This window comes from Ranitomeya imitator, chromosome 4 (genome assembly GCF_032444005.1).
Source record: "Ranitomeya imitator isolate aRanImi1 chromosome 4, aRanImi1.pri, whole genome shotgun sequence".
Taxonomy (NCBI): Eukaryota; Metazoa; Chordata; class Amphibia; order Anura; family Dendrobatidae; genus Ranitomeya; species Ranitomeya imitator.
Genome location: NC_091285.1, coordinates 363,234,271 through 363,253,551, shown reverse-complemented (window position 1 = coordinate 363,253,551; position 19,281 = coordinate 363,234,271). Strand labels below are relative to the sequence as shown.

Here is a 19,281-nt window from a genome sequence, read left to right as displayed (position 1 = left end):
TGTATTTATTTACTGATGGTGGCTCTCATGATGTAATGATTAAAGTTCTGGTGACTCATTCATGTAGTGATAATGGTTCTGGTGATCTATTCATGTATTGATGGTGGTTCTGATTACCTGATTATTTACTGATTATAGTTCTGGTGCTGTATTTAGGTACTATTGCTGGCTCTGTTGTTCTATTTATGTACTGATTATGATTTTTGTTTTCTATTCATGTACTGATGGTGGTTCTGGTGATGAATACACAACCAGAACCATCATCTCTACATTAATACATTACTATTGCCATCAGTAGAATATGAATACAGCACCAGAACAACTATGACTACATGAATACATCACCAGAACCACCATCAGAACAGGAATATGACACCAAAACCACCATCAGTACAGCAATACAGCACCAGCGTTACCATCATTTTTGCTGCAAACTGTATTTGTCACACGACGAATGTAAAACCATCATACGTATCTCTTTATCTATCCCACCTTAATTATAAAGTGCTGCGGAATATGTTGGCACTATATAAATAAAAATTATTATTATTATTATTATAATGGGGTCTGTTTAGTTTCCATAAGGGTATACGCCAAATGCTGGACGCCTTAATGGAAACAAATTGGCTATCATTATAGTAAAGTTATATTAGTTTCCATAACAGCCCTTGTGTCTGACATAAAAAATAAAGGATGTCAGGGATGAATATCACTATTTGTTCCTGGTATTGTATAAATTGCTCCCAAACAATGAATGATTCTATATCAAAGTAACAATTCTGGTGGAAGTTTTTATCAGAGATTATTACCAAACCCATCAGAGGGGGAAAGGGTGCGTTAGGGCTCCTTTTACTTTAGTCTGGGACCGATTTCTTTACTTAGGTGCTGAGAGTTTATCGGGTGAAGGGGGAAACGTTATCGGGTTCATCTCCCTAGTACCCTAGTGCAACAAAATATTTTGTCCTGGCCCTGGCTGCAGACTTCACATTCTGTCCGAGATAGGGTTGCCAACTGTTCAGAAATTCAAGGACCATGTGTAAAAATAGGGCACTTTTTTGCTCTGTCCGTAAAAAAATGCATTTGTGATTTTTTTTTTACTGATACAAATGATTTTGACTGCAATTATCATCGTTTAACAGTGAGTGCAGCTGATGTCTTCATAATAGAATTATGGGCTGTAGACATGGATCACTTATAATCATAATTATTTATTATGGTTTTCCAATGTGTCCATAAAAAATATTGTCTGTCTGTCATTTTTTTAATAAGCTGTCCAGTAAAAATAGTCTTAAAAAAAAGTCAAGTCGGCTACCGTGGTCTGAGTATATTTTAAAACCATGTTGGAAAAAACATGATGTATGAACTCTATTGCCGTTTTCCCAATCAAGTTAATAGGAACCTTATTCAAAAAAAATTTTAAGCTTTTTTATGTAGATTTTGTAATAGAATCTGCTTTAAAATCGATGTAAAATAATTATATGTTTATGAACATCCCAATAAGCACTCAAAATATAGAGTTCCAATTATACAGTATCCAAAGTGAGCCATGCTACAACTATGATGTCATGCCAGGCCGGCTAATCACAAAAATAGCTGCAGATAGCGGGAGCTGGAAGGTGGTTCTCAGGCCTCCTATCAAATGGCAACAAATTAATGACGTGACCGATGACCCGAGCCCTGCTAATCAACTGAAACCAACTATATACATCAAGTATATTATATGGGTCTTTAGCAACCACTCCAATAGCAGTAGCTCCGCTCACACTTAGGCTAGGTGCACATGATGCGCTTTTGATGCGTTTTCGCAGCGTTTTTCACGCACGTCAAAAACGCAATGGAATACTAAAGCAAAGTAATGCAATGACAATCCTGAAGTGTTGTGCACATGATCTGCAAACTTCCTTCTGCATTTGCAGTGTTTTATTTTCTTCCGCATGTCAATTCTTTTTGCGTTTCTGCAGTGTTTTTGACTCATTTACTTCAATTGAGTCAGTCAAATCAGCAGCAAAAACGCAGGTGTAAAAAGGTTTGCGTATTTGCTTTTTATCTGCTGCCATTTGTCAAAGGGAAATGATGTCAGAAGGAAGAACAGTGTGTGGGTGGAGAATATGTGTGTGTGTTTGTGTGTGTACCCAGGCGTCATCTGATGGGACTACTACTCCCATCGGGCTATGTGTTTTGTCACATATAATAGAGACAGCAGGAGCCGATGATGGGAGAATAGTTTCATCTTCCGGCGCCTGTGTTCATGTTCTGTCCCCATCTAATTTGTTACCCCCTATTATCTGTTTGCATAATTGCAGTTTTCTCAGCCAGTACACAGGACCTGATATATTCATACCTTTATTTATCTGTGATGCTTTGGCTCCCTCTAGTGGTCAGAGTTATGTTGGCAGTTCTATTTTCTGTTTTTGGTATTTTCCATTTCTAATTCTCCTCCCCCTTTGCAATGCATTATGGTAGCTCAGCCTCCATTTCCCTTCATTTCCCTTTCACTTCCTTCAGTCTGCTTTCAAGGAAAGACGCTTGTACTTCATCTCCCTTGCGATTGCATTGCCAGTATGTCTTTATGTTTTTCCTAGATATTCCTGCTCCATATTAGCCTAGCTTAACCAGTTGTACTCCTAGTTCAGTTACTAGCTTTCTAAATGTTATGCATAATGTACATCATGTGTAGTATGTATTTCTTCTATACCATGCACTGATTCTATGTATATCATTGTTCACAGTTTCACCGCATCAATATACCACTACGTTTAATAAAGCACAGACTCAACCACAGTCTCCTTATTGGACGGTATAGTGGTTTAGCTGACTGTATAGCTACGTATGAGCCTGCCTCATTTAGTGAGAACAGAACAGTTCAATTGTAAAAAAAAATCAAAACATTTACATTACATGTACACAATATATACTCACTGAATGCCTAATCCCCGATGCCTGTGTCTCTTGCAAACAATCAAAAATAATAAACCAACATATACTCACCTTTCCACCATGGTCCATTTAATACCGAGTGTCCCACGTCAATCTCACCCGGCCGCCAGCGATACGCTGACAGGAGGTGATCGCTCCCACAGTGTATGACTGAGCCGCCGTGAGAGTTCAGCGGAGTTCATCAGCTGATCAGCTCCGGTGCTCTCACTTACGGCACCGCTGCGTGGGAAAGTTCTCACAGAGAGGTAGTGCTGTAAGTGAGAGAACCGGAGCTGATGAACTCAGGTGAACTCTCACGGCGGTTCAGTGATACACTGTGGGAGTAATTACCTCCTGTCAGTGTATCGCCAGAGGCCAGGTAGAGTGGTCAAATCTCCTGATGTGACTGTTCTACACGTGAGATCACCATAGGACACTCGGTATTAAATGGACTACTTCGGACAAGATAGTATTATATGTTGGTTTATTATTTTTTTATTGTTTGCAGGAGATGAGGGCGTCAGGGATTAGGCGTTTAGTAAGTTTGGTGAATTTAGATTCAATAAAGGAGTCTGTGTGATTATTTCAAACTAGATTGTGGCCCGATTCTAACGCATCGGGTATTCTAGAATATGCATGTCCCCGGCAGATTGTGCCCGTCGCTGATTGGTCGAGGCAATCTTTATGACATCATCGTCACCATGGCAACCATTATGACATCTACGTCGATACCGTGCCCGTCACTGAATTAGAAACGTGGGATTTCTACGTCCTTTATGACATCATCGTCGCTGTGCCCGTTGCTGATTGGTCGAGGCCTGGCGGCCTCGACCAATCAGAGACGCGGGATATCTACGTCCTTTATGACATCATCGTCGCTGTGCCCATCGCTGATTGGTCGAGGCCTGGCGGCCTCGACCAATCAGAGACGCGGGATTTCCAGGACAGACAGACGGAAAAACCCTTAGACAATTATATATAGATAAAGGACTTAATTCTGGCCGTGTCTTTATTTACCATATAACTGTAGGATTAGTAATGGATCGTTGTCTTATTGATGTCTCTCCATTACTAACCTGTGGGCTTGATGTCACCTGACATCAATCCACAAATATGAACCCCACTTGCCACCGCTACAGGGCAAGTGGGAACAGCAAGGCTAAGTGCCAGAATTGGCGAATCTATAAGATGCGCCATTTCAGGGGCAGCTGAGAGCTGATGTTTTTAGCCTGGGTGAATTGCAATATCCATGGCCCCTTCCAAGGCTATTAATATCAGACCGCAGCTGCCTAGCGTTTGCTGGTTCGATTTTATATGGGGACCCCATGTCAATTTTTTTCTGGGGTTCCCCAGTAAACTAGCCAGTAAAGTCTACGCAAACAGCTGTGTGCTGATATTAATAGCCTGGGAACCTTTGTCTATTAGCTCCTTCCCAGAATATTAACATCTGTCCTCAGCTGTCGGCTTTCCCTGTGCTGGTTATTAAAATTATGTGGGAGCCTACATGATTTTTTTTTTACATTTTTTGAAAAATAAACAGATATTGCATTTCTCGCAGATTTCTGACAGTTGCTTCTTTGTTACAGCATATGTAGGTTAATTATGTTAATGCTCCTACGTAGGCTGGTGTGCGTGTGTGTATTTATCTAATATTAATGAGGGTATCTGGCTGAAGAGGTTGAACAAGGAAATTACCGTATATACTCGAGTATGAGTCGAGATTTTCAGCCCAAAATTTTGGGCTGAAAATGCCCCTCTCGGCTTATACTTGAGTCACGGTGGGCGGCAGGGTCGGCGGGTGAGGGGGAGAGGGCGCTGAGGCATACTCACCTAGTCCCGGCGGTCCTGACGCTCCCTCTGCCCGTCACACGGTCTTCGGTGCCGCAGCTCTTCCCCTGTTCAGCGGTCACGTGGGACCGCTGATTAGAGAAATGAATATGCGGCTCCACCTCCCATAGGGGTGGAGCCGCATATTCATTTCTCTAATCAGCGGTGCTGGTGACCGCTGATAGAGGAAGAGGCTGCGGCACCGAAGACCGTGTGACAGGCAGAGGGAGCGGGACGCCGGGAGCAGGTAAGTATGTAATATTCACCTGTCCACGTTCCACCCGCCGGGCGCCGCTCTGTCTTCGCGTCCTCTTGCTCTGACTGTTCAGGTCAGAGGGCGCGATGACGCATATAGTGTGCGCGCCGCCCTCTGCCTGATCAGTCAGTGCGGAGAGACGCCGGGACCAGACGCCGGGAGCTGCAAGCAAGAGAGGTGAGTATGGCATTTTTTTTTTTATTGCAGCAGCAGCAATGGCAGAGCTTTCTATGGCACAGCTATGGGGCAATAATGAACGGCGCAGAGCACTATATGGCAGCTATGGGGCAATAATGAACGGTGCAGAGCACTATATGGCACAGCTATGGGGCAATAATGAACGGCGTAGAGCACTATATGGCAGCTATGAGGCAATAATGAACGGTACAGAGCACTATATGGCACAGCTATGGTGCAATAATGAACGGCGCAGAGCACTATATGGCACAGCTATGGGGCAATAAAGAACGGTGCAGAGCACTATATGGCAAAGCTATGGGGCAACAATGAACGGTGCAGAGCACTATATGGCACAGCTATGGGGCAATAATGAATGGTGCAGAGCACTATATGGCACAGCTATGGGGCAATAATGAACGGCGCAGAGCACTATATGGCACAGCTATGGGGCAATAATGAACGGTGCAGAGCACTATATGGCACAGCTATGGGGCAATAATGAACGGTATGGAGCATCTATTTTTACTTTTGACATTTACCGGTAGCTATATCACAAGGGGTTTGATCACATAGTGGAAAAGAAGTGACCTAGACCATGGTACTGGTAAAAACTAACATTTTATTAAAGAATAATACAATTTAAAAACAGGGTATAACAAATAAAGAAGAAGAAGAAGCAGTGCGAAACGCGCGTCGGGGCAGAGGGACGCCGGGGCATCCACCCTTGTGGCCGATCTTAAGGTAATTTACCCATTTCAGCATAACACATAGTGCCTGTTGCAGATTATCATGTGCCATATCAAGAGGATGAGCGTAGCACACCTATAAATATCATTAATAATATTAGTACAGTTTGAGCCCATGATTTTCTTATTGCTGGTAATTATGTATATATGATACATTTTTCAAAGGCATATTGATTGTGCCTGTATGCTGCTTAGGTCCACAATTGGGGTGTAGCCTATGGCTTTTGTGTCCCTCTTTTTTAGGGTCCAGTACCTTTCTTTATTTGTATTACCCTGTTTTTAAATTGTATTATTCTTTAATAAAATGTTAGTTTTTACCAGTACCATGGTCTAGGTCACTTCTTTTCCACTATGTGATCAAACCCCTTGTGATATAAGTATTGTTATGGTACGGAGTCCCCCATTTTGGAAGGACACTGATAGTAATGTATAGAGCAAACTATTGTGAATATATTTACCGGTAGCTGCTGCATTTTCCACCCTAGGCTTATACTCGAGTCAATAAGTTTTCCCAGTTTTTTGTGGCAAAATTAGGGGGGTCGGCTTATACTCGGGTCGGCTTGTACTCGAGTATATACAGTACATCACAATTCTTTTTTTTTTTCTTTAATAATATATATATTTTTTTTAGCTCTATGGATTTACAAAAACGCATGCAAATCCACAACGTGCACACATAGCCTTATTGTCTGTTAGGTTTTTGATTGTCCTTTTACCTAAACGACCCATAATAAGGCTATGGGATCTGCCAGGTTCTGCTGCCAAAGGAATATATAATGGCTCCTTTATTAATGGGATCTACAATACTAGTATGAGCACAATGGAAAGATATTAAAGCTGTATGGTATTATTTTATTTGTAGTGTTATACTTTTTTTATTTTTATTCTGCAGTCATGAAATTATTTCACATACAGACCTCCCCACTGCTAGCAGGCTAAAGAATCACTCCCTCCATCAACATTTTTATCCTCTTAATATACTGTAGCCATCATGTTACATAGCACTGTGCACTTACAATTGTTCATTTTGTCTTTCTACCCAGTTAATTCTTCTCTTTTCCATTATGTCTATGACATCACAGGATTGAAAACTGACTAGCTGAACGCTTGTAAGATTTACGTACAGTACAGACCAAAAGTTTGGACATACCTTCTCATTTAAAGATTTTTCTGTATTTTCATGACTATGAATATTGTACATTCACACTGAAGTCATCAAAACTATGAATTAACACATGTGGAATTACATACTTAACAAAAAAGTGTGAAACAACTGAAATTATGTCTTATATACTTTTTCAAAGTAGCCACTTTTTGCTTTGATGATGGCTTTGCACACTCTTTGCATTCTCTTGATGAGCTTCAAGAGGTAGTCACCGGAAATGGTTTTCACTTCACAGGTGTGCCCTGTCAGGTTTAATAAGTGGTATTTCTGGCCTTAAAAATGGGGTTGGGACCATCAGTTGTGTTGTGCAGAAGTCTGGTGGATACACAGCTGATAGTCCTTCTGAATAGACTGTTAGCTGCTTTTTTCTCGCCATAATACACATTCTAAGTAAAGAAAAACAAGTGGCCATCATTACTTTAAGAAATGAAGGTCAGTCAGTCCAAAAAATTGGGAAAACTTTGAAAGTGTCCCCAAGTGCAGTGTCAAAAACCATCAAGAGCTAAAAAGAAACTGGCTCACATGAGGACCGCCCCAGGAAAGGAAGACCAAGAGTCACCTCTGCTTCTGAGGATAAGTTTATCCGAGTCACCAGCCTCAGAAATCGCAGGTTAACAGCAGCTCAGATTAGAGACCGGGTCAATGCCACACAGAGTTCTAGCTGCAGACACATCTCTACAACAACTGTTAAGAGGAGACTTTGTGCAGCAGGCCTTCATGGTAAAATAGCTGCTAGGAAACCACTGCTAAGGACAGGCAACAAGCAGAAGAGACTTGTTTGGGCTAAAGAACACAAGGAATGGACATTAGATCAGTGGAAATCTGTGCTTTGGTCTGAGGAGTCCAAATTTGAGATCTTTGGTTCCAACCACCGTGTCTTTGTGCCACGCAGAAAAGGTGATTGGATGGACTCTTCATGCCTGGTTCCCACCGTGAAGCATGGAGGAGGAGGTGTGATGGTGTGGGAGTGCTTTGCTCGTGACACTGTTGGGAATTTATTCAAAATTGAAGTTTAGTTGGACCATCATTTATTTTTCAACAGGACAATGACCCCAAACACACCTCCAGGCTGTGTAAGGGCTATTTGACCAAGAAGGAGAGTGATGGGGTGCTACGCCAGATGACCTGGCCTCCACAGTCACCAGACCTAAACCCAATCGAGATGGTTTGGGGTGAGCTGGACCGCAGAGTGAAGGCAAAAAGGCCAACAAATGCTAAGAATCTCTGGGAACTCTTTCAAGATTGTTGTAAGACCATTCCCGGTGACTACCTCTTGAAGCTCATCAAGAGAATGCCAAGAGTGTGCAAAGCGGTAATCAAAGCAAAAGGTGGCTACTTTGAAGAACCTAGAATATAAGACATAATTTCAGTTGTTTCACACTGTTTTGTTAAGTATATAATTCCACATGGATTAATTCATAGTTTTGATGCCTTCAGTGTGAATGTACAATTTTCATAGTCATGAAAATACAGACAAATCTTTAAATGAGAAGGTGTGTCCAAACTTTTGGTCTGTACTGTAGAAACAGGAGGTAAATTTTACCCTGCATGAGTCATGAGCCGCTGCAAAAGTCCCTGGTAGAGGGGAGGATCAGAGTAGTTGGTTCAGGAGCTGAATAGGGGAATGATAAATGCGGGGGCAAGAGACTTCCTGTTTCTAAATAGAGCAGAGAAAAGAGAAGAATAATCTGGGAAGAAAGGCGAAATGACCAATTGTTAATACACAGTGCAATATAATATAATAACTGCAATATATTGAGAACATAAATACTTTGACGGGAGAAGGAGTGCTTCTTTAAGTTCTGGACACATTAACAAAAACAAAAGTACAATATGCAAAATATCAATTAAAGAGAACATGTCCGCAGTTTGTATTAGTTTCTAAACAAATGCCACCATCTTTATCAGCGCCTGTGCTGCAATCCACAAACTTGTATATTATATTCTGACTCCCCCTGTATTCCCCAATGCCCCAAAATACTGTATGAAAGATGGTGGCATTTGTTCAGACACTAAAAAAAACTGGTGACAGGTTCCCTTTAATGCTAAGTTTACCTGTTACTGCCACCAAGTGGACAGGAAGAAATTTACATGAGAGTATATGCTTCACCACAATGCTAAGCACTTTTCTGTCATATACTTAAGACTATATTGTGTTCAAGTGCTGGTTTCATCAGTATAAATAACACTGTAAGGGGAGCTTTCTGGACAATTATGCAGGTTTTTTTTAGTATTTTATAGCAAATATACTGTATATTAAGATTTTTAAAGAAGCACTGCCATGAAACGTTTTCTTTCTAAATCTGTGTAAAAGTATATGCAGCGAAATCCAGAGCAGATGTGACTGAGAGACAGTGGTCAATCGGAGACAGGTCCTGGGAAAGGACACCTAGCAGTAAGACCTAGAGTTAATAACTTTTGAAGGTAACGCGCCTAGGCAGGACTGAGTACACAAGGCAAATAGATTGTCAATAATCATTCAATGTTACATGAAATTTCATTTTGTTTCTTCATATGTACAGTGCTGTGAAAAAGTGTTTGCCCCTTCCTGATTTCTTATTCTTTTGCATGTTTGTCACACCTAAATGTTTCAGATCATCAACAAATTTAAATATTAGACAAAGTTAACACAAGTAAACACAAAATGCAGTTTTTAGATGAAGGCCTTTATTATTAAGTTAAAAATAAACCCAAACCTATGATGCCCTGTGTCTAAAAGTGATTACTCCCCCCTCCCTTAAAACATAAATTATCTGTAGCTTATCACATCTTTGGGAAGCAGAGTTCAAATTCCCTAGCCACACCTGGGTCTGATTACTGCCACACCTGTTTTCAATCAAGAAATCACTTAAATAGGACCTGACAAAGTGAAGTAGACCAAAAGCTAGACATCATGCCGCGATCCAAAGAAATTCTGGAACAAATGAGAAACAAAGTAATTGAGATCTGCAGTATCATTTTGGAAAAGGTTATAAAGCAGTTTCTGAAGCTTTGGGACTTCAGTGAACAACAGTGAGAGCTATTATCCACAAATAGCTAAAACATAGAACAGTGGTGAAACTTCCCAGGAGTGACAGCCTGACCAAAATTACCCCAAGAGCGCATCAACGACTCATTCAAGAAGTCAAAAATGACGCCAAAACAACATTGACAAACCTGCAGTTCTCATTTGCCTCAGTTAAGGTCAGTGTTCATGACTCCACCATAAGAAATAGACTGGACAAAAATGGCCTGCATGGCAGAGATCCAAGATGAAAACCACTGATGACGAATAAGAACATAAAGGCTCGTCTTAGTTTTGTCAGTAAACATCTTGCTGATCCCCAAGACTTTTGGGAGAATATTCTGTGGACTGACAAGATAAAAGTTGAACTTTTTGGAAGGTTTATGTCCCATTACATCTCGCATAGGAGTAACACAGCATTTCAGAAAAATAACATCATACCAACAGCAAAACATGGTGGTGGTAGTGTGATGGTCTGGGGCTGTTCTGCTGCTTCAGGACCTGGAAGACTTGCTGTTGTAAATGCAGAGGAATTAATTCAGTTTGGCGCCCCCCCAGCACATATATGATGTGCACACTTAGTCACGTGCTGACGACCTGCTCTTCTTAATTCTCTCAATGTTCAGTGAAAAACTGAGAGAAGATGGAAGAGAGGCTAGTTGTCACATGACCATAAGATTGAAAATCGCATATGAGTGAAGTGGCCATGTGATGACTCCTGGAGCCAGCAAGCAGAGCAGAATACTGACAGTGAGCATATTACACGCTGTTAGGATTGACATGATACAGGGCTTCATTTTATAATTAAAGGGTGCGTCCAGGTTTGAGATGAAAGTCTGCAGTCACTATAGGCAGGGGCGGATTATAAGAGGGTCAAACTGGGCGGTAGCCCAGGGCCCAGTGGTGTGGGGGGGCCCTGGGCTACCGCACAGATTGCCTGCCGCCATCAGGGCATTACTGCACGTGCCCAGGGGCGGGCTGGGCCGGGTTGCAGGAATGCATATGCCCCGCGGGCGGTGTGTAAGCAGCCGCTGGAGGGCCTGCACTGCAGTGTGTGATGAGCAGGAACAGGAGGGTGAGACACGCAGCCTGCACCTGTGGCTGGAGCCATGGCCGGCTTCAGTAATGTGCAGGCTGCGGTGAGTGGAGGCAGCTCCTGGCACACAGTAGAGGAGGATGGGTGCAATACTTACATAGTGATCGCACGCAGCCTTCTCCTCTTCTGTGTGCACTGTGCAGATCTGTCTCTGATGTCCGATCTGCCAGGACCTGGAGGGGGAAGAGCTACAGTGTGCAGAGTAGCGGCACAGGACAGGAGGGCAGCAGAAGATGAGAGGTAGGCAGCTCTGTGTGCCCACTGCCCAGCACATTCCAGCTAATCTCTCCAGCTGCTCATCTCAAGGATTGCTGTGCTAAGTAGCAGGGGGAGGGGGCATTTGACAAATTAAATATGGCAGGTCAGAGTATGTGTTTTTTTCTGAGTATGTGTGGTTTCCTATGTGTGTTTTCCTGGGTGTGTGTGTGTGCAGGGGTGTAACTACACACTGACTGGGGCAATGCTGGAGGCTGGGGCAATGCTGGAGACACTGGGGCAGATTACTGAACACACTGGGGGCAATGCTGGAGGACACACTGAGGCAGATGATTGCTGGACACACTGGGGAAATGCTGGAGACACTGAGGCAATGCTGGACACACTGGGGGCAATGCTGGAGGACACACTGGGGCAGATGATTGCTGGACACACTGGGGCAATGCTGGAGACACTGGGGCAATGCTGGAGACACTGGGGCAGATTGCTGGACACACTGTGGGCAATTGGACATACTGGGGCATATTGCTGGACAGGACACACTGGGGGCAAAGCTGGACATACTGGGGCAGATTGCTGGACACACTAGTGGTAATATGCTGGACACACTGGGGGCAATGCTGGACACACTGGGGCAGATTGCTGGACACACTGTGTGGGGGCAATGCTGGAGACACTGGGGCAATGCTGGAGTCACTGGGACAATGCTGGAGACACTGGGGCAATGCTGAAGACACTGGGGCAATGCTGGACACGGGCAGATTGCTGGACACACTGTGGGCAATGCTGGACAATTGGACATACTGGGGCAGATTGCTGAACACACTGTCTGAGGGCAATGCTGGACACACTGGGGCAGATTGCTGGACACACTGGGGGCAATATGCTGGAGTCAGACACTGGGGCAGATTGCTGGACACACTGTCTGGGGCAATGCTGGACACACTGGGGCAGATTGCTGGACACTGGGGCAATATAGTGGACATACTGGGGCAGATTGCTGGACACACTGGGGGTAATATGCTGGACACACTGGGGCAGATTGCTGGACACACTAGGGGCAGGACTGGAGGCATGGGCAGAATGTAGATACGGGGCATGATTGGAGACACGGGGCAGAATGAAAGTCATGGGGCAGGATTGGATCATGGGGCAGGATGGATACGATGGAGACAGATGGGGCAGGATGGGGAGATCATATGGGGTAGAATGGATACTCATGAGGGCAGGATGCGAGAACATATGGCTGGAGCCAGGAATGAGATAAACGGGGCCAGGATGGGGAATATTATTACCATAGGGGCTAATTAAGGGATATTATTACTGCAGTGATGTATTTATTTTATTTTTTAAGTATACTGTTTTAAATGGGGGGCGGTCCTGTTACTGTGTAGAGTGACACTATATCGCCTTTTTTTCTTCATGTGGTGTAAGGTAGAAGTTGTGAAAAATTAAGTAACGTGTTCTGCAAGCGGAGCTTGAGATAACTGTGTTATTTCCTGCAGATTCGAGCCCTGGCTGGAAGAAATGATGGCGGTCTGTGCTGGATGAAAGATGAAGGACTTCACCTAGAGACGTCACTGGTGAGTCAGTGTTACCTATACACTGACACTATACACTGTATACTATATACAGAGGTCCTGTGTACAATGTCCCCAGTGATCACTGTATTACCTATACATTATATACAGAGCTCCTGTGTATAATACCACCAGTGATCACTGTATTACCTCTACACAGACACTGCATACTAAGTACAGATCTCCTGTGAATACTGGCACTTATGGTGATAGTATTGTGCTTTTTTATTACTGATCAGTATTGTAGTATTCAGTCACTATGTGGTGGTAATATGTGGTCTGGAAATGGTGTTGTGGTATTTGTCCCTTGTATGTGCTATTTGGTCACCAAGAGGTGGTAATATGTGGTCTTGACATGGTGCGGTGGTATTTGTTCCTTGTATGTGTTATTATTCGATCACTGTGGTTGTAATTTGTGGTCTGGTCATGGTTCGGTGGTATTTGTTCCTTGTATGTGATATTGGTCAAAATATACCTAAATTGTATTGCATATTTTAACAAATATTTAATAGGTTACAATAGAGTAGGGCCCGGCCATTTTTCTGGAATAATCTGGTTCAGGTATAACATGACCCCCGTCACATGAGCCCCATCACATGACCCCCGTCACATGAACGGGGGGCCCACAGTGTCTGAACAGCCCGGGGCCCTGGCTACCCTTAATCCACCCCTGACTATAGGTGGCTGCAGGCTTCTGAATTCTCACAGCACACTTTTAGGATTCTCCCTTGCAGAAGCATGTGATTTGTATACTTCTGACTAGAGATGGGCGAACCTGAACAGTAAAGTTTGGAGGCCATATCGAACAGCTACTGTTCGGACATGGACACTAAGCACGGACTTCACCAGGAAGTCTGTGTTACTGTTCGGGTTTGGCCACCCGAACACTGGTTGTTTGTCGCTCTGTCATGTACATGACATCACAGCAAACACTGCTTCTGGTCGGCGGTAAATTAATTACCGCTGATCAGAAAGCCGCGGTTCCCTCGCTGTCAAATGACAGCGTGAGCCCGCAACTGTGATCGGAGGTAAAAGGTTTATGTACGGTCACTGCCGTCGGCTGATGGGACTACTGCTCCCATCAGTCTACGCCTGCTGCTGCTAATAACAGCAAGAGCAGGAAGCGGCTGATGGGAGTATTCACCAGCTGGCGCCTGCGCTCTAAATAAATAATTAAAACAAAAAACTGTGTGGGTTCCCCTGTATTTTTGTTAATCTGCCAGGCAAAACTCACAGCTGGGGGCTACAACCCTCAGCTGTGTGCATTAGCAAGGTTGGCTATCAAGAATAGAGGGGTGCTACATCTAGCACACGGCTTAGTAATGGCCCTATCGGTTTGGATTTCTTTTTCCCTTAATAATAAAGACCATGATTAAAAAAAAAATTGCATGTTGTGTATCCTTGTGTTATCTTTGCCTAATATTTCAATTTGTTTGGTGATCTGAAACATTTATGTGTGACAAACATGCAAAGGAATAGAAAATCAGGTAGGGGGCAAACACTTTTTCACACCAGTGTAGTGTAAGTGCGGTAATATACTCACAAATCACCATCTTTCCTGGTTTCCAGCATTGCTGGGATCCTCTTCTCACACGTGACTTCTATTCCGATGCACCAGATCACGCTGGGATCTATGAGTGAGACAGAAGGGTTTTTACAATGTAAACCTATGATGCTTTGCTCTGACGCACCATAGATTTATATTGTAAAATCCACTTCTGTCTCACTCATAGATCCCAGCGTGATCTGGTGCATCGGAATAGAAGTCACGTGTGAGAAGAGGATCCCAGCAATGCTGGAAACCAGGAAAGGAGGCGATCTGTGAGTATATTACCGCACTTACACTACATTACATATACTTTACACAGGTGTTTAGGCATTACAATGTTTGATATGAGTGCTTATTTAAGTGCATATATAAAAAAAACAATGAAAAGTTTCACAGAAGCTATGGCCTTGTTTGCGCCATTCCCCTTGATATATTTATGCATGCATACTACTGTATACATATACAGATTATTTCATATCCAGTGAAGACTTTATTCTCAAATGTGTATGTTGATTACTGAAAAATATTGTTGTCAGCACATTAAAATCCTTAATTTTCATTGAAATATCTTCATACTTGTTGGATTAATGTAATGACGGTAGTATACTTTGTGTTGTCCACTCACAGTATGGTCATATTTATTTTTTGTTATCTGTATGATGATATTATTTATAGGTATATTATCTTACACCAATAATGATCATATACCTGTATTTTCAGCAGAATGGTGAACACATAACTTTATAGACCCCAACCATACCACTGTGGCCCAAGCATCTCAGCAACTTCCTTGTGGGGGTCCATGTCCCACCATTTGTCCTGTGGCCCATAGTACACTACTTACACCCTGGCCCTGGGCTGCATTAGATGTAGTTTCCTTACCTCATCCACACACTGGAAGGCAGAACTTGCAGTTACATCCTTTGGGCTTTCCTCCTTAGCATTAAGAGGAGGTAATGCACGCAGTGGCTTCTCCTGAACATCTTCTTCCTCTTCCTCTGCTGAAGAGTCACTTATTTCACAACTTTCTTCTCCAAGGCTGCTCATCTTCAAACACTACACATAAAGGATAGATGATAAATACAACTTTAGAATTATAATAATAATCTCTTTATTCTTATATAGCGCTAACATATTCCGCAGCGTTTTACAGTTTGCACACATTATCATCGCTGTTCCCGATGGGGCTAACAATCTAGAATCCCTATCAATATATTATATATGTATATATATATACAGTGGGGCAAAAAAGTATTTAGTCAGTCAGCAATAGTGCAAGTTCCACCACTTAAAAAGATGAGAGGCGTCTGTAATTTACATCATAGGTAGACCTCAACTATGGGAGACAAACTGAGAAAAAAAAATCCAGAAAATCACATTGTCTGTTTTTTTAACATTTTATTTGCATATTATGGTGGAAAATAAGTATTTGGTCAGAAACAAACAATCAAGATTTCTGGCTCTCACAGACCTGTAACTTCTTCTTTAAGAGTCTCCTCTTTCCTCCACTCATTGCCTGTAGTAATGGCACCTGTTTAAACTTGTTATCAGTATAAAAAGACACCTGTGCACACCCTCAAACAGTCTGACTCCAAACTCCACTATGGTGAAGACCAAAGAGCTGTCAAAGGACACCAGAAACAAAATTGTAGCCCTGCACCAGGCTGGGAAGACTGAATCTGCAATAGCCAACCAGCTTGGAGTGAAGAAATCAACAGTGGGAGCAATAATTAGAAAATGGAAGACATACAAGACCACTGATAATCTCCCTCGATCTGGGGCTCCACGCAAAATCCCACCCCGTGGGGTCAGAATGATCACAAGAACGGTGAGCAAAAATCCCAGAACCACGCGGGGGGACCTAGTGAATGAACTGCAGAGAGCTGGGACCAATGTAACAAGGCCTACCATAAGTAACACACTACGCCACCATGGACTCAGATCCTGCAGTGCCAGACGTGTCCCACTGCTTAAGCCAGTACATGTCCGGGCCCGTCTGAAGTTTGCTAGAGAGCATTTGGATGATCCAGAGGAGTTTCGGGAGAATGTCCTATGGTCTGATGAAACCAAACTGGAACTGTTTGGTAGAAACACAACTTGTCGTGTTTGGAGGAAAAAGAATACTGAGTTGCATCCATCAAACACCATATCTACTGTAAAGCATGGTGGTGGAAATATCATGCTTTGGGGCTGTTTCTCTGCAAAGGGGCCAGGACGACTGATCCGGGTACATGAAAAAATGAATGGGGCCATGAATCGTGAGATTTTGAGTGCAAACCTTCTTCCATCAGCAAGGGCATTGAAGATGAAACATGGCTGGGTCTTTCAACATGACAATGATCCAAAGCACACCGCCAGGGCAACAAAGGAGTGGCTTCGTAAGAAGCATTTCAAGGTCCTGGAGTGGCCTAGCCAGTCTCCGGATCTCAACCCTATAGAAAACCTTTGGAGGGAGTTGAAAGTCCGTGTTGCCAAGCGAAAAGCCAAAAACATCACTGCTCTAGAGGAGATCTGCATGGAGGAATGGGCCAACATACCAACAACAGTGTGTGGCAACCTTGTGAAGACTTACAGAAAACGTTTGACCTCTGTCATTGCCAACAAAGGATATATTACAAAGTATTGAGATGAAATTTTGTTTCTGACCAAATACTTATTTTCCACCATAATATGCAAATAAAATGTTAAAAAAAACAGACAATGTGATTTTCTGGATTTTTTTTTCTCAGTTTGTCTCCCATAGTTGAGGTCTACCTATGATGTAAATTACAGACGCCTCTCATCTTTTTAAGTGGTGGAACTTGCACTATTGCTGACTGACTAAATACTTTTTTGCCCCACTGTATATATTGTGAGGCTGTGGCCTCTGATACAGCTAGGGGGCGCTGTTTGTTCTCCCCAGAATGTGCATGCAGACGGATGAAGTCCATAGGTGTGCATGAGCGTCACAGATCTCCGGTCCGGATTTTCCAGGTGGCTGAAGGCCACAGGTTTGTCTGTGTTTAAAAACCCTGCAGTAAGGGGTATGGGTGTGTCAGGTGTCTGGCCAGGTCAGGCCAGGTGTGCGAGGTGCACGTCAGTGTCAGTCTGGTGTGTGCTGGTCTGCAGAGTGCATGGAGGCCAGCAGAGCCAGCACCCAGGGCAGCTGAGTAGCCTGGCACCCGCAGTGTACACAGAGATGCAAGTCGTCCATGGTACTGGTCACGGAGTCACGGATGTGGACAGTCCTGTGCCCGGAGGTGGATGTCCTGTGCCCGTAGGAGTCGGATGTGGACAGTCCTATGCCCGGAGGTGGATGTTCTGTGCCCGAATGAGTCGGATGTGGACAGTCCTGTGCCCGGAGGTGGATGTCCTGTATCCGAAAGAGGACTAGCATGTGCAACGATTGCAAACAGGTGGATATGGTGCCCGGCTGCTATCCGGAGGACATCCTGAACTGTGTACGACTGCGTGAGTAAAGAGTCTGTAAAGAGACTGTTATACAGCGATGCAGGACACCCACGAGAACTAGTCAGAGGAGGGCTGGCGTGTGTAGTGTCTGCAACATATGAGGCTGTGTGTATGGAGAAGTATAGAGACTGTGAGATGGCGTGCGGTCGCCCAGGGAAACTGGACAAGGGAAGTCTGGCCTGTTTAGGGACCGCAAATCTAAAGCCATGTGATATGTATTGCTTTGAACTGGTGTAAACTGGTCACTGATAATATCCACTGAAGTTATATGCATTTATGTGAATTGGACTTTAATGCTGTGAAGAAACACATTAACCCTGCTGTTCTGTTAGGTCAAAAATGACCGTTTTTGAAATTCTATAATGTTATAAAAATTCAGCGTGTGATTCTGAGACTTGAGGCTCCCTGACTTTTCGTCATTAGGGGGGTACTCTCTGTGGGAATTTTTTTTTTTTTTAATTTTTGTTTACTTTATTTGGTACAATTTTTTTTATACTTGTACTGTTCGGTCAAAAATGACCGATAGGCCTTTATTCAGCTCTCCAGACAATTTTTGACAAAAATAAAGGTGCTATCACCTCATTTTGAACTATATATTGCATCTACTACTATTTATCAATGTATCTGACTACTTTTGGTCAGAAAAGATTTACACATACCAACATTTTCAAGTTGCGATACAGCCGACGGATTCGCTTCCAGTATAGCTATGCGCAATTTATTTCACTGGTTTTTATTTACCCTGCTGTTCATATAGATCTAGTTCCATTCAGTTGTCAACATTTCATATTGTAAATCATGATTTTCTGATTTTCCATGTGTTTGCTGGTTGTATTACACTGTGCAATGCTGTCCTAAGCAGAATTCACCTAAAGTGTTGTACTGTGAGCTTTTTCCTGCTGCAGGGTGGTGTCTGCTCTGATCTTATCTGTAGACAGATAACATAGCAGTGTAGAGTTTCAGTTCAGCTGGAGACAACACAGAGTGAGCAGAGGTTCAGACGTCAGAGCTCTGAAGTCCCATTTTTACAGGTATGTTACAGATAAATTATTCTTTTATTCTAAAATTATTCAATATTCTCACTGCTGTGATAAAATGGATGATAGGGGGTTAGCATTAGGGTTGTGTAGACTCAATGTCTGCTTATGAGTACATAGTCTCACTGCTGTGATAGAATGAGTGCATGCCTCATTTTTGTTTGCGACGCTCCAGCACCATAATCACAGGGCATATCTCAATGTGTGACGGGACGTTATTGTGTGACGGCTTTTTATTGAGGAATTGGGGAAGTCTCTC

The 19,281-nt window shown here is 43.2% G+C and overlaps 1 protein-coding gene across 2 annotated transcripts in view; it reads right to left on the bottom strand.

Annotated features, from left to right (window-relative positions):
* Positions 1-19,281, bottom strand: part of CCDC146 (coiled-coil domain containing 146) — a 214,690-nt gene that overhangs the window by 183,936 nt on the left and 11,473 nt on the right. For both annotated transcript variants that reach the window (XM_069765128.1, XM_069765129.1), the window contains exon 2: positions 15,418-15,591. In XM_069765128.1, coding sequence (XP_069621229.1) covers positions 15,418-15,582 — 165 coding nt within the window. In that variant the 5' untranslated portion in view covers positions 15,583-15,591. The remainder of the gene's footprint in view (positions 1-15,417; positions 15,592-19,281) is intronic.